Genomic DNA, 15,472 nt, shown 5'->3' with positions numbered 1-15,472 from the left:
AATGTTTAGATTTTAAAACTAGTGTTAAACGATTTAAAATTATTTAAACATTTCAAATTCTCTCTCAAAACTGTTGTCAAGGACGAATCCTAAATAAAAAAAAAAATTTTTTTTACATAATTGTACAATTTAGTTTTAACTTAAATTAATATCTCGTCTAAAAATAACCTATTATAAGCCACTTAATAGGCCTATTACCCGAGTTATTTCGACAATCCGTATATTTCACGGTTCGCCTAGTTTCCTCAAAAACTCGCATGTTTGATGTTATATGGTTTTTGCGCCAGTTGCATAACTTTTTAAATTGTATAATAGTAGTATAAAACCAGTGAGTAAAGCGCTGGCAATCTCCCGGCAAAACTTTTGAAGTATAGCACGACTCTTGAGAAAGTACGCATCTGCCGGATTTTTTCATTCCTGGCCTTACGCGTCTATAGCAAGTTTTCCACTTAAAAATGCGGAACACAACTTAAACTCAACGTCCATTGTTATATTTTTTATTTTCATACAAAAATCATACACATATATGACACGCACGACGGCGCGTAAAGTATCGTATAATGGTTTTAACTCGGCCAATAACAACTTTGTGCTTTTAGATATTGCGTTTTTGATGATATATAAGATGGACAATATTACAACGTACCTAAGATCAAAAATAGTCATATTCGGCACTTTTCTCAGTGACAGTAATGATGTTTCATCGACATACGACGGTTATTAACAAATATTATTTAAACCAGATGTTTCATAACGTGTTCGACAGAGTCGTCGGCCTAAAAAATGTAAAAACTAGTCACACTGGAAAAAGTATAAATCAAACCAATCGAGAGACAATTTGTGTAAGTTGATAAGGCGAAAAAGTAATTCACTTTCCTTAACCCGAACGATGAACAATAAATTAAAATTATATTTTATGTACAATCTCCACACAATACTGTTAGGCTATTCGCTCTCTTAAACATACGACTTTTATGGGTTTCTTTTTAACAAATTAATTACCTAATAAAACCTCTAGAAGGAAATTAAAAAATGAAACTCTTAAAAATAATAAAATATAGTTGAAACATCTAATAAAAAGTGCCAGTTGACAATTTTCACCAAATATTTAAATTATGGTGATTAATTTTTAAACGAAACTTTTTAGGCATTGAATGCGGTAGAGCAGATGCTATATAATTTATACAGGAACCTATAAGCTCTAAAAACCAATTGAACCTTTATTTTGGGTTTGTTATGAGTTTAAAAAAACCGCTAGTTTAATTAGATAGTTTTTTTAATACATTCGAAAATCATATTGAAACCGTTTATCAATTAACACTAAAAACGCATACGTAGTATATATATATAATATATTGCATCATTGTTTTATTATTTCAAATAATTTACTACCTTATCGTAATTATAATAAAAAAAATAATAAATATGAACCGCAATGGAAATTAAATATTATAATATAAAGAAAATCCCCGGATAATTATTAAGGTCATATTGAACATCGGACATACATTTCACTTAAAAGTTATACCTTTGGATTTTTTTTTTTTTTGCATTCTTCGAGAATCATTAGACAATTATCAAATCACGCATTTAATCGTTAAGTATTGCAAAAGTGAAATCTACAAAAGGATAGTTTAAAAGCCGGTTCTTATAATAATCGATGTTTACCAAACGTTACGGGAACTAAATTATATTCTTACGTAATAATTATACCAGTACTCAAAAAACTAAAGCCTTTTGGTTACAAAAACAAATTATATTAGTAACAGCTAACATAACATCAAGAATTGCCACGGAAACATGTCCAACAATTCAAGCATCTCTGAGTATTTAAAAAAAGTGTGTTCTTTCCGACTGGATTTTTCGTGGAATTGTCGTTCTTTTTAGTGTTTTTTTGTATGCGGCGACGGTGTTCTATTATTTTTATTTTTATTATTATTGTTATTAGTGTCGTTCATGCCAGCAGAGCTCACACGTACACATTCTTTTAATTAAACGTTGCTTACCTACATATTAAAACAACGCCTCGGTTCGTCGTAACACCGAGTAGGTGGGTACTGTATGTATAGGTATAAGTAGGTAAATACTTTGTTTTTAAACCCGAGTGTTATTAAAACAAAACCATAGTTTATAATTATGGCTGTAATAATAATTATAATAAAATCTATATGTATTTTCGGTCAAAAAAAAGCGAAACCCTATAATGCGCACAAAACCTTTAAATATTCGTTAAAACGGTGACAGAACGTATAGCAATACAAAAATAAAAATGTACCTAAAAACTTCTCTTAACCCGGTCGGCAGTACATACTTAAAACGCGTAGTAATTTAGTTAGAACCTTATTTCCCGTTGTTATATCTGTATAAGCAAAAGCTATTTACAATTTTTTTTATCGAATTTGGGATGAACACAGATGAATATTATACCGGCGTTGACGGCGTAGTAAAAAAAACTAGAAATATAAATTCAATTTTGAAGGTAAAATGCATATTTTTAGTTCGTTATCCGAACACACATTTTTTTAATTGGAAAAACTCAATGTCTGCTAGATTGTATATGTTCGTATTCAATTTTAACCGTTGTTACAAGGTTTAAAAGAGCACGTATTGAATTTTGGAATAAGACATTTAACAATTAAAAGGAAACACGAAAATCCACCACTAGTGGAAATGCACCAGTTAAAAAATGGAACAACTTTAAAAGTTATAAGCTCAAACCCAATCATCGTAGCACTTGGATAGGATCAAAGTACTATCGTCAATTATTTACATTTCTCAGAGATAAAATTTTGTTAGCAAAATATAAAATATATAATATAATATATATAAAAAGTATCAACTATTAAAAAATGATTTCCTATTTCAAAAAACCTCTGTTTTTCGGTTTTGTTTATCGTAGGGTTAGATTTTGATAAGTAGTAAAATTAAAATCTCGATTCCAATCATACGCGTATGAAACCCTAAAATATATATTATAGCACGCTGCACATATGATTAAAATGGACCGTACAACAATAGTTTGGTCCATACCAACAACGGTCCCAGTGGGGTAAATAACATTTGACCCGTACCCATATATAGGTCGCATTAAAACAATTTCAATGATCTAAAATCAAACAATATGGTTTATAATAAACGATGTCTTCATTAAATCGTTTAGACTTTATTTTAATACGCTGATATTGCAGTTTTACTTACCCCTGAGGGATGAGAAGGTAAGGAAAGAAAATACACAATTACTAATTACTATCTACTTATTAATGTAGTATTGCCCTAAAAAGTTTAAATGGAACTGTATGATGCTTAATTATTTACGGTATTATATCGTGTTTTTCTGACGTAAAGCATTTAATTGGATTAATTTGTTGTAAAAAAAAGGTTTCAACTAATAATAACTGCGTCCAACTTCTTGAATATTACATTAGCTCGATGGAAAATGTTTAACTTTTCTGTTTTTTTTTATTTAAAGATCATTGCTCGAATTATTTAGTGTTATAAATAATATATCTTTTTTTTTTCAATCTCCTAATTCGGGGAAGGAACTGCTTTTTCATTATTTTCTCCATAAAAATTATATTTACCGTAGATTGAATTTTAAATATTACCATATTTACAACAAAACTTAATTTTTATACTTGGATTTAGAAAATGTGCAAAATAAAAAATTATGCATGCTATTATGAAGGAGTGAGGTCAGACCATGTCAACCGTATTGCTGAATTTAGATCAAGTTACCGTCAATGATGTGGTATTTAAAAAAATTCACAAAACTTCAAAACCTATTTTACATTATAAGAATCCAGTATTTAAATGAAATTTTCCAAATACATTTTTAATTTCAGTTAATACAATTAATACAATCAATAAAATTTGTATTAACACAAGAATCGAGCAATTTTGTGTTTTGAATAGTTTTATAACACATAAACATCGGTTCAATGTATTTTAATTAAAATGGATGCTTATTAATTATAATTTGTTTATTATGCTAATTAGTTCATAATCAACCAACTTGTCGTTATTGTTTTTCATAATTTAAATGACATACGTTTTTTTAATAACAGAACCACTCTCAAACTATACTCCATTATTTTATTTTGTGTTAGGTTCCTTTTGCACTTTATTTCTCGGTATACATTATTTGTATATATTAAAAAAACAATTATATATATATAACATACAGTAGTGCGAATATAGTGTATACTCCCGTTGTAGACCACATTAATAATTTACCCATGGCGTGGAAAAAAACCAAAGTTGCTTAGAAGGATGCCCTAAGCCTCGTTGGTATATAATATACTTGGCGTTGTAGTTTGCCGGAATAATTTGTTCTTAAAGTTTGATCGTATGATGCCGCACAACGCCCAAGAAGAGAAAGAATATTAATATTAAAATAAACCGTTGTCTCCACCCTCAACACTTTACTAATACAAACCCTTCAAGGAACCATGAAAATGCTACCACCGTTTTTATTATAACTGTACAAGTGGTGGACTTTACCGTTAACACCGGAGTTCGTTATTTCCACAACGAAATTGATCTGACGCGTGAAAAAAAAACACAATACGATGGCAAAGGGAAATGTTGCGTGCGGTTAGGTACGATAATATGTTGGGTTCTTCAATGGACAACAAGACTGTACGGTAGGCAGTTCTATGTTTACACTGCGTGACAGTATAAACATATAAATTAGAAAATTATTGTTTAGGGCATCGCACAAGGTCAAACGGTATGCGAAAAGTAAAACCCCGAGAAAATCGCAAAACTTGTTATTCCACACCGAAATCTTCATTGTAACAAATGATAATAACGATAGCGAATGTCGGCGGAGCTGTCGCGTCACAGTTTAATCAACAGGATAATGGTCCTTAATGTGTTTGCATGTGTGCTATCTCATCTGGAAATCGGGTATTAGCTATACACGCGTGTATTCGTCTCATTTCTCATTGAAAACAGCCCAAGGAATGCGAGTGACATTTGAGTGGAAAGTTCTATTTATCCAGCCGCGCTGGACATTACAATGGTTAACGACCGTCGAGTTCGTGGGTAACAAGAGAAATGTTCGCAGAGATGTAGGCCACTGGCTTGGATTAATATTCTGTTTGCATTAATAATATTATTTAACTATACCATAATAATATTATAGTTCGTCAACGTCATTACGAGCATTCGGATTTTTCTTTCTTAATCCGCTAATGATTTTTCACCGCATACGTTTTTACATTTTGACAACGGAAAATTATAATAGTATAATACTATGAGTTCTTATTGTCCACGTGATTTAAAAGTTATAATAACATTTCAAAGAATCTTAAGCAACGGTGATCTATTAAACGTCAACTATTTAATTATTTTGCCTAATTTATCGATTCAAGTTTCAAAGTCAGTTCGTTAATTTTTATCAAATTGATTACTTGTATTATTTTGTATTTGGTACAACTCTGGACGGCTTTGAACTTTCTGGTATAATCTATATCGGTTCCAGTAATCCGTGTCCATAAGTCAAACAGAGAAAACTAAAAGATTAAGGATTATTTATTATGAATGTCGTTGTTATTGTTTTTTTCAAATCGAACATTTTAGACTTATAATAAAAATGAACTATATGAAGTGGAGTTATGTGCAGTTTGGGTTAAGAAATCCTGCTAAAACGTATTGAACATTTTGTTAAAAAGAAAGTTTTGCAGCTGTGTTGCACAAATAACATTTCAAAATGGTTTAATAGAATATCCGACGACGCCTACTGCAAATAGGCAATTTTAACAATTACTTGTTAAAACAAAAATAATAAACACAATAATAATAATCACTGGAAATAAGCGTATATGTATTGTTAACAATCGACCATCCATCATCATGCCATGTAGTCGTAATCCTTAATGTTTGTAGAAATGTATGTTTTTAATAGCGCGTAGGTAGCAATTAGACATCACTTTTCTTATGATTTCTAAATACGACCATCTATAAATTTCGTTTATAGCCTAGCTTACACTGCGCCTTTAAAACGGGTACGTCGCCGATATTAGGTGAAGTCAAACGATGTAAATACTGCAGGTCGTAAAATTTAACAGGTCAGGCCACAATTTTTCTATTCTCGCCATTTTTAGGTGAAACTTGTTGTCATAGAATAAACAGTCGTTAATGATAATAGTGTTAAAATGGAGAATGATAAACGGAGTACTATTTTAGGGAACATAAGTAAGTGTAAGCAATTATAAATTATGTAGGCGAGATATCTACTTCACAAATAAACATGGAAAACCTGAATTGTTGACATATGGCGATACAGTGTAACATTTTTTTTTCTGGTACACCTTATATGTCCATACAGCAACTATTTATATATTTACAAAATATTTGCCAATTTTAACAAAATGTCTAAGATCATATTTTAGTAGGTACGAAATGAAACATTGTGATAACATTAATATTTTATATTACTTGAACTATTTTACTTTTAAAATTTCGTAAATTTAAACATTATACACTAGTTATTTTCAGAACTTCAAATAAATGTTGTTATGTTTATTATAATATGTAAAATAAGTTATTTTCAAACACACTTTTAATGAATAAAAAACCCGAAAATAACAATATTCTAAATTTCTGTGTAGGTAAATAAATTATAAATTCATCTGTGGCAGTCTATTGATGTGTATGTAAATCGTTTGTTTCAGCTTTTGAGAATAACAGCTGTGATGTACTCAACGTTGGCTTTAGAGTCGTTGGCGTTTGCCGCGTTTGTCGTTATTGCCGTTTTGCTGCCGTACGTCCGGCGGAAGCATAACTACTGGACGAGTCGCGGTGTGCCGGTAGCCGCAGGTCAATCGGTATTGACTACGTTACCAGTGTGCCGTTTGGACGAAAAGGCTCTGACGGCTTACCGCGAAGTCGTTGTCGACGCTCCGGTAATGGGTTTGCACGATGCCGGTAAGCCGTGTGCTTTGGCTTGTGAAGTAAGAGTGGCCTCGGTCGTTCTAGGCAACGATAGCTTCGTCGAAGACGACGGCACTTCGCCGGCCGCCGGTTTCAGCCGGATTCCAAACGTACTAACGGAAGACGCGATGTACACCTTAGCGCCGGTTATGGCGGAATGCGTGGCCGAATTGACCACGTCCATGGAAGCGATTGCCAACCGCAGGATGACTGTGACTCCGAGGGCGAACGTGAAGAGGTGTGCTACCATTGCCGTGGCCACTTGTGTTTACGGCCAGCCAATAATCGACTCGCAGATGAAGACGTTTGAAGATAATTGCGAACAAGCTTTGCGAGCAAGGCGGGACCCGGTAGCCACCGCCAAGCACATGTCTGCATACGAGGAGAAAACGTCGGCCAACTGTTTCAAAACAATTCTGTGCAAGGCCGCCAACACCGGTAAGAACAGTAATAAATAATAATATAATAATAAAAGACAAAGGTCGGTCGATTTAGGGGGTGGTCGCCAATTACAAGGGAAGAATGCCCAAGGATTTGTGGATAACAAATCGGCCGGTTCCCTCCTCTCTGATCATCAATAACGCCCCATTCCCGGCCGATGGTACAACTTTATAAACGATCGGCATCGGAATTTTAATCCGTCAACGGCACAACCGCCGTTGTTCATCCGATGAAAACTCACTAGAAATTAATGGTTTTCCAGAAGTGATAGGAATTGTTGTTGCCCCACCATCACCGTGAACTTTTCCACGCCAAAACTTTCCGTTAGCTCCATTTCTCATATAATTAACGTCAGACTATGGAGTGTAGACACACTCATCTTCTCACGTTATAATATCAAGTTTTCAGATTTATGACGAGTGAACATTTTAATTTTTATCAATTAGTTTAACACTCAGGTTCAGACCTCAATACTAGTGCAAAAAGAAACTATGGATAAACTAGTCTTCATGCCGTCTGCAATTTACCGCGTCCACTGTGGAAGTCAATACAAACTGTACACCTCGCACTTGATAGGAATGTCTCATAAGCCAAAAGACAATTTGTTATAACATTCCGTTTTTCTTTGTTTTTATGTATTACCCAATTTTGTATTTTCGAGACAAAAAGTCATGATTCATTCAAGTGTATCAAAGTGGGCGACACTTTGAAGGTGCTTTGCACGTGACGTCAACGTTGTTTTTCTGACATCAAGAGCATTCCGTTCAAAATCTTATCCGGTATGGTACCCCAGGAGAGATTTTGTTGTTCCGGAAACACCACTTGAGTGTGAAAATTACATAAACAACTGCGCCGTGTGCTTATTGCTAGATTTGGCAGTCCTTCACGCGTTACAACGCATTGTATCAACTATAAATACCTTTACCTTCCGCCTAAACAGACGCATTTGTACTTAATCGGACATTAGAAACTTGTGACATAAAACGAGCATTATATGAGAGATATTTTAGTGATCAACTATAATACAGTATCGAAAGAAAAGTAAAGAATGGTACTCGCCAAACAACAACACACTTTAAGATACCTTCCTATTTGGCCGAAAAGTCTTCGAGCCTTTGTAATGTTATCAATAACGTACCTCGATGGTCGCAAAGAAGACAATTTTAGAAATTACTTTCCTTAAGTTCAAAGTTAATCGATAAACTTCTTAATAAGATTTCAATAACTATTTTGACTTTGCTTGCTAACATTGCGAGCAAAAGGTAAAAAGTAGTTCACGGCGTTCCAATATTGTAAATATACTAAATTTGCTTTCTTAATTTTCTTATCCCTTCGCTTAAATCTCAAATCTCTCAGATGCTGTAGTATAGGTTCAGACATTCAATATAATACCATACATATAATATAATACCATTCAATATATACCAATGAAGTCTATTATCTCATAAAAATAACGAATTATAACTTTGTGTTTTATTCGTATTTCTTCTATTTATTATGTTATTTCCGAGGGGACAAAAACAAAATCATCGAATATTAAGATTCAATCAAATAGATTAATTTATTAACACTTAATCTATTATTATTGGCTATGGCTTATGCTAGTAAAAAAACTATGCGATCTCCTGGCCATAATCTCACTGCCTACAGTAATAATTATAGCTGCGTTAATCTATGTTATTATCAATGGGTCTTTTAGGTACCTAATAATAATGTAACTTAATTTACGAATTGTGCGTAAGGAGAACACCATTAAATTACTGTATTTTTTTAAATATATTATATTAAAAAAAAATCGTGGTGTGAAATTGGTTGTACTAAATTACTGCTATAATATACAAGTAATGGCGTCACCAGTAAGTAAAATAAACGAATGGTTTTTTATTTGACAAAAAGTGAAGATTATTATAGTTATATATTTTTAATAATAGCATTTAGTTCAAACGTACGATTTAGAAAATAAATTGGCTACTCGTAGTTCTGTTTTGACTATTTATTCAAACCAACAATGCTTTCAATAAAATCTCTATAAATTTAGAAAACATTATAATTGAACTGTACTAGAAATGCTTACAATGTGGTATAATAGAAATGTAGATGTCGTAACATTACATTTTATTCAGGTGTGACCTCCGTAAAAATTGTTTCCCATATATAATATTTAATAGTTATATAATTTAGCTGTTATACAACTTACCAATTTTATCATATTCGCATCAGCCGGTTAGTGAGCCGTTTTAGTGATTAACAGTCTATTTACTCTATGTTATAATTAGTATAATACTTCAATTATTAATATGTTAAACCAGTTTTACAGGTGAATCATTCTACAACTGTGTACAAATCCTGCATTTTGATTCTTTTGAAATTATATTTCCAATATTATAACGAGTCGTTTAGTAGTAAAAAATTAAAAAGAGTATTAACAATACTAGATCGTTACGTATTACAGTTTTTATTTGCTTCATCCTTCACAATAATTTTTCAAAAGAACCAACTTTATTTAGTGCTTAAAGTAACAGTCTAATAAATTGTTCGAAAACAAATGCCTCTATTAAATGTTTAAACACTTTAAGTTTTATTTAATATTTTTTATTTTTTTGATAATCTTTTACTTTACAGGTATATTTTAAGCTTGGTTTGGACTGTAGTCGTAAATCTAAGTGACTAAGCTGGTTTTTACTGTACTTGGGATTCAGAGGTTAAATTATTTATTTACTTATATGATTAAGAAAACGCCGGATCATTAAACAATATTTTCTTCGAGATATAATTTAAAACTAAAATTATTGTACTATAAATTGATAAATTATCATCATAATCATGTCTCTTAGAGAGGGATGGCGACTTGTTTTAGCTAGTTACCCTAGAAAGATACTTCGCGTTTTAGTCTTTGAAATTTGAGACTTAATCGCATATAAAAAAAATGTTACTTAGTGATATCAATGACTTTGATGTACATTTTAGAAACTGTAAAATAATAAAAGGTGTTATATAACAAAATATGTAATAATAATACTATAGCACTTCAATTTTTAAAGATTTGAGAATAAAGCTGTTTAGTTCCCACGAAACGAAAAAGTGTAAAAACATGTTTTGGTATTGCAAGAGTGGTATGAGATTATTTTAAATTACTATCACTGTATAACATAATATACTCGTAACCGTCGATTAGGCTATAAAATATAATACATGCATTTATTAAATTTAGCCGGAATTAACATCATCCCATTTCTAAACTTAAAATGGGGTTTTTTTACGCATAACAATGACTACATTTACCGTCGACTGTTATACAACGCATAACTATCCGTGTTAATAAATTCGTTTATTTATGAATTGGAATGGATTCAAAAGTAATCTAATATTAATATACTACAAAGGTAAATATCACTATTATAATAAAAAAATACACTTTTTAATTTATATTTTCAATTATTAAGGCGTATTTTCAAAATTAAAAGTAGCAATTAGAATTATTCCAAATTATTTATATTTTAGAAATAATAAATTCTATCGTTCAAATCTAATGAATCAAAAAACTTTAAAACAGCTTATAGGTTTAGCATAGATTATTTGCTCTTTTAGCGCCCTAAAATGTTTACTACATATAAATGAAGTATGAAAAGGGTCATTATCGAATAACAAACAGACGGACATTTGAGAACAAAACTATTTTCAGTATTGAAAATTCATCGTTCGATCATTTTTTTAAATCTATTTATTTATTTAAATCTATTTATTTCAAATTGTGTGTATTTAGTGTATGAAACATTAAAAGTAACACTAACGTTCAAACCTAACAAATTCACTTCGGACAAATTTTATAACTATAAAGTAACAACTATTTCGAATTTCAAAAAGTATGGGTCTTTTTGGTTTTGTTTTTGATATTAATTTATTAAGAATAGTTTTAATCAATTACAATGTTTGAAGAGTGAAAACAAACGATTGCAATTTCTGCTGCAATATATTGTAAATTTAGTTGACATTGGAATCCGTCGCTTCCTTTGCATGATTTTGATGTTCAAGCATTTAGAAAGTCTCGTTGCCAACGAGTTTTTGGGTTTTTTATAGCGTTTGATTGTAAGTATCATACTTGAACACGTAGTACGCCACTAAGAATGCGTCATTCGGTCTTTTACTTGGCCTTACCGACCGGTTCGTCACAATGAAAGGAAAAGTCCTTTCCGACCGTCTTGTCTCGGATCACATAAATCCGGTTTAAATAGTTGTTATATAAGTCAATGTGTACACTGTAACGTGCGGTAGACAAAAGTGGTAAAATAAAAACTGGTCGCAAATAATGCAAGAGTAGCTGTACCTATGTATAATAATATACGGCGTTGGTAAAATTGATAATTCGCCTAGCTAAATAATTGTTACTGTTGTGACCGAACACAATTAATATAGCGGTGTAATAATATGTGACGAATGTCACGAACACCGTGGTTTGTTTTTTTTACTGTACAATATATTTTAAGGTAAATATACCTTGTAAGTATACATAACATAATGGGTATGTGCAATATAATACTGACGTATGTTTTACCTGATTGGTTGCCGAAAGACCACCCCATAATTTCCGTTGTGTTGTTATTTGAAAAAAAAAAATTTCTTTTGGTTGGTAAAAAAAACCACAAAAATGAAAATATTAGGGTGCAAAATCGTTAATAACAATACAATCGCCGTGAATTTATTACATTTATCGTTTGCATCTAACGTTAACGATTGTTTGCGGTATGCGGAGAAAAAAAGTGCTTCTCACACGCCAACGCATGTAAACGAATCTAACGCGGCAAAATTAAGTCATAATAACGCGCTTACACTTTACGAGTAATAAACACGTCAAGTCTCGATTTGCATAATAACAATATATATGAAATCATCGACGATGTTGGACTCGATAAGGGAAATGGAAAAACTGTTTACGAGGGGACTTGGTGCACTACACCTAAAGTAACAGAAGTAATATTTCCCAAAGAGACTGTTTTGTTAATGTTATTATTCATAACTGTTTAAAAACACACAATAATATGTTGGACACAGTTGTTATATCATTTAGTTGGACTAATTTTATTTTTAACACATCAAATAGGTCAAATGAGTATAACTCCGAAATTTAATGATCGTATACCCTCACATTTTATTAATGATATAATTTTGTATTTAAATAATACATCGCATTGAATAACATAATGAAATACATTTAATTAAAAAATAAACGAACACGTCAGCGAAAAAGAAAACTAATAATTAATAACACAAAAGTGCTTTACAAACAAATTGCACACGTCTACCGAAGTGCCAACAAATATTAACTGCTGATCCACTTCCCTAATCACCCTACACTTCTTTTCTGACTCCCCGTCACACTCGAGTTCAATATTGACAGCATATCTTTATTAATTATAACATACATAACGAACAAATTCTAAGATTCGGAGTTAACATGTTAAAATAGCTTCAAACAAGAATTACCTCGACAATTATAACATTAATTTTACTCAAGTATTGATTTTACTCAAGAAATGTAACATAATAAACTTCATTGTGATGGAATTCAATACAAATCAAGTATAATACATTTAAAAATAGACTCTTCATAAAAGCGGAAATTTTTACTAAAGAAAATATATTAATTTTTGTGTTGATTTTTAAAGATTTTTTGCCATATTTTTGTAATAAAACAACTTATTCGTCAGCAAATAGCAATCAAAGAAAAAAGTTGGTTTGTGGCGGGAGAGTAAGCGAGAAAACTTTTAACAAATATATAAAAAAAAGATGTTAAACTTAAATAGTTCTACTCGAAAAATATATTTGTTGCTGCTGGGACAAAACTAAAAAAAGAAGAGAAGTATACGGAACAAAGAATAAAAATGTAAATTACATTTTGTTAAGTTATATTTTAGTTGTGAAAATACTTTTTTATTTTGGAATTTAGAATAGAATTTTAAAATCTCTAAAGTGTAGGAAAGTTTTTTGCTGAAAACTTCAATATCAAATATTTTTTGTTCTGAATTGTTTAAATTTAATCTGCGTTAGGTAATCTACAATTTTAATGTAATCAAAATAATTTAATTTATAACGTCGTTACTGACTACCTCACCTAACAAACCTACCAATATAATTGCAAATTTAATAAAGAAGAATTTTAATATATAATAATACATTAACGAACATGATAAAATATAATCATAGTCTTATATTTAAAAAAAACATCAGATTGAAATAGTTTTTATTTTGTTGGTTCTTTTTATATATACACATAAACCATTTTTTAAAGTCGACAAAAAAAATGATAACCATTTTTCTATATTCTAAGAATTCAAAGAACTATTTGGTTCCACAAAAGTGTTTAGTAACCGTTTTACTAAAATACGTTGACCTACATAATTTCCAAGACTTATGTTCTATAACACGTAAAGGCAGTTCAATATTGTCGAAAGGGAGAAGGCTCTACTAACAATTAACATACCTGATAATGATAATGATGTTAATAAAGTTCATTGAGTTTTCAAAAATGTCAAACCCGTTGTTAAATTATTCAATTTCGTTATATTATTCAATGGGTTTACGTAGCAAAAACTTTTAAGGTTAAAAAATGTCGGTAAATCTTTCGAGTGACAAATAATCTTTGTATAATTTTATATCCAACGTTTCTAGAGTCTAATCTTATTGTCTAAAGAAATAATATATATTATTAAGTCTTCAACGGGCCTAAGCGGACTCTCGTTTGGACCGCGGCCAGGTGAGCCACGGAAAGCATTTAGGCGCGTTCGTGTTTAGTACATTTAACAATTTATATCAATGTGTACACACAATACGCATCTTCAGATAGATCCGATTGAAGGGAGTCGCTAATCTTTTTTTCATGCGCCAAACACGGGCTTTAGTCCACGAAAATTTATTGAAAGATTTTTTTTTTGTTTTTTAGGTGTATCCCCAAATCCTACTCGTTTCAGTATATATATATATATATCCACCGAAATAAGACAATAACAATTCGAACCCAGCGTTGAAAATCAATTAAGTGGATTTTTGTTTTGTTGCTAACGAAAAAAGTCGTTCAGTCAATTCAAGACAATTGTTTTTCTTTTTTTTATGCTTTGAGACATTATTCTGTGTTATATTTTAGCCGACTGGTAATATTTTAACTCAACAAACGCGGTATGATAATTGTTGGGATACTCGTATGCATGTAAACGCTAGTGGATTTAGTTAATCTCAAATGATTTGGGTAGTGGAACAGGGTTTATACATTATACCACGTCCCAATAATAATTGTAATAATATAAGAGCAATGCAAATAAAGAATAATCTGAGAGTTGAATCCGTTTGCAAACATATTTTGTTTCAAGAAAAATGAAGTGATCTTCGTTTTTTAACCTAGCCAATGTACGAATATAAGCGATATATTTTGATTATTTATTATATTCACTAGTCACATATACATATTTTATATTGCTTGATATGTATTATAGTCTAGAGGTGTTGTATAATTTGTAATGTTTGAATTTTCATCGAAGACAAATGATTAAAGATGGTTTTTTTTTTTAGAAACCGTTGACTTTGAAGTGCGATCAGACCTGTTCACTTTTGTTACCTGTGCCATCGAATCCACGGCAAATCTAGTAACAGCCGCTTTGTACGAGTTGTCTCGAGATCATCAAACACAATCTCTACTCAGGGAACACTTGGACTCCGTACTGGACGAACATTCGACTTCCATTACTGTGGAACAAATGGACCGAGTGCCATACTTGGAAAATGTAATACGAGGTAAACATTTAAAACTACTATGTTACTACTATTACAAACAACTTAAAAAACGTATTTTTTGTAATATTATGCGTAGAAAAAAACTTGAACATTTTTTTAAGGGTCGAACGCCAAACTTAGGAAACACTCAAAAATAAATTTATCTATGTATACACGTATAGATTCGGAAGTCGGCATAAGATATAATTGCATTATACATTTTTTCTTTCTTTTACATAATAGTATTTGGCTGCACAGTAATACATAATATATAACAGATAAAAATGAAAATTATTTTTGCTAAAATTATAAACCAGTAATAAACATTTGCCAG

At 31.1% G+C, this 15,472-nt stretch overlaps 2 protein-coding genes across 3 annotated transcripts in view; one reads left to right on the top strand and one right to left on the bottom strand.

The window, feature by feature from the left end:
- Positions 1 to 15,472, bottom strand: part of LOC126835995 (protein amalgam-like) — a 192,256-nt gene that overhangs the window by 85,404 nt on the left and 91,380 nt on the right. The window lies entirely within an intron of this gene.
- Positions 1 to 15,472, top strand: part of LOC126835232 (cytochrome P450 6a8-like) — a 30,403-nt gene that overhangs the window by 3,045 nt on the left and 11,886 nt on the right. The window contains exons 2-3 of the mRNA XM_050567672.1: positions 6,678 to 7,374; positions 14,938 to 15,159. Of these exons, the coding sequence (XP_050423629.1) occupies positions 6,699 to 7,374; positions 14,938 to 15,159 (898 nt within the window). The 5' untranslated portion in view covers positions 6,678 to 6,698. The remainder of the gene's footprint in view (positions 1 to 6,677; positions 7,375 to 14,937; positions 15,160 to 15,472) is intronic.

The sequence above is a fragment of the Adelges cooleyi genome, unplaced genomic scaffold (genome assembly GCF_023614345.1).
Source record: "Adelges cooleyi isolate 19-005CV unplaced genomic scaffold, UGA_ACOO_1.1 ACOO_flye_CR_arks_rails_tigmint_CR_PRNA_23, whole genome shotgun sequence".
In the NCBI taxonomy this organism is placed as follows: domain Eukaryota; kingdom Metazoa; phylum Arthropoda; class Insecta; order Hemiptera; family Adelgidae; genus Adelges; species Adelges cooleyi.
The sequence above is the reverse complement of the archived record's forward strand: the minus strand, read 5'-3'. Positions and strand labels throughout refer to the sequence as shown.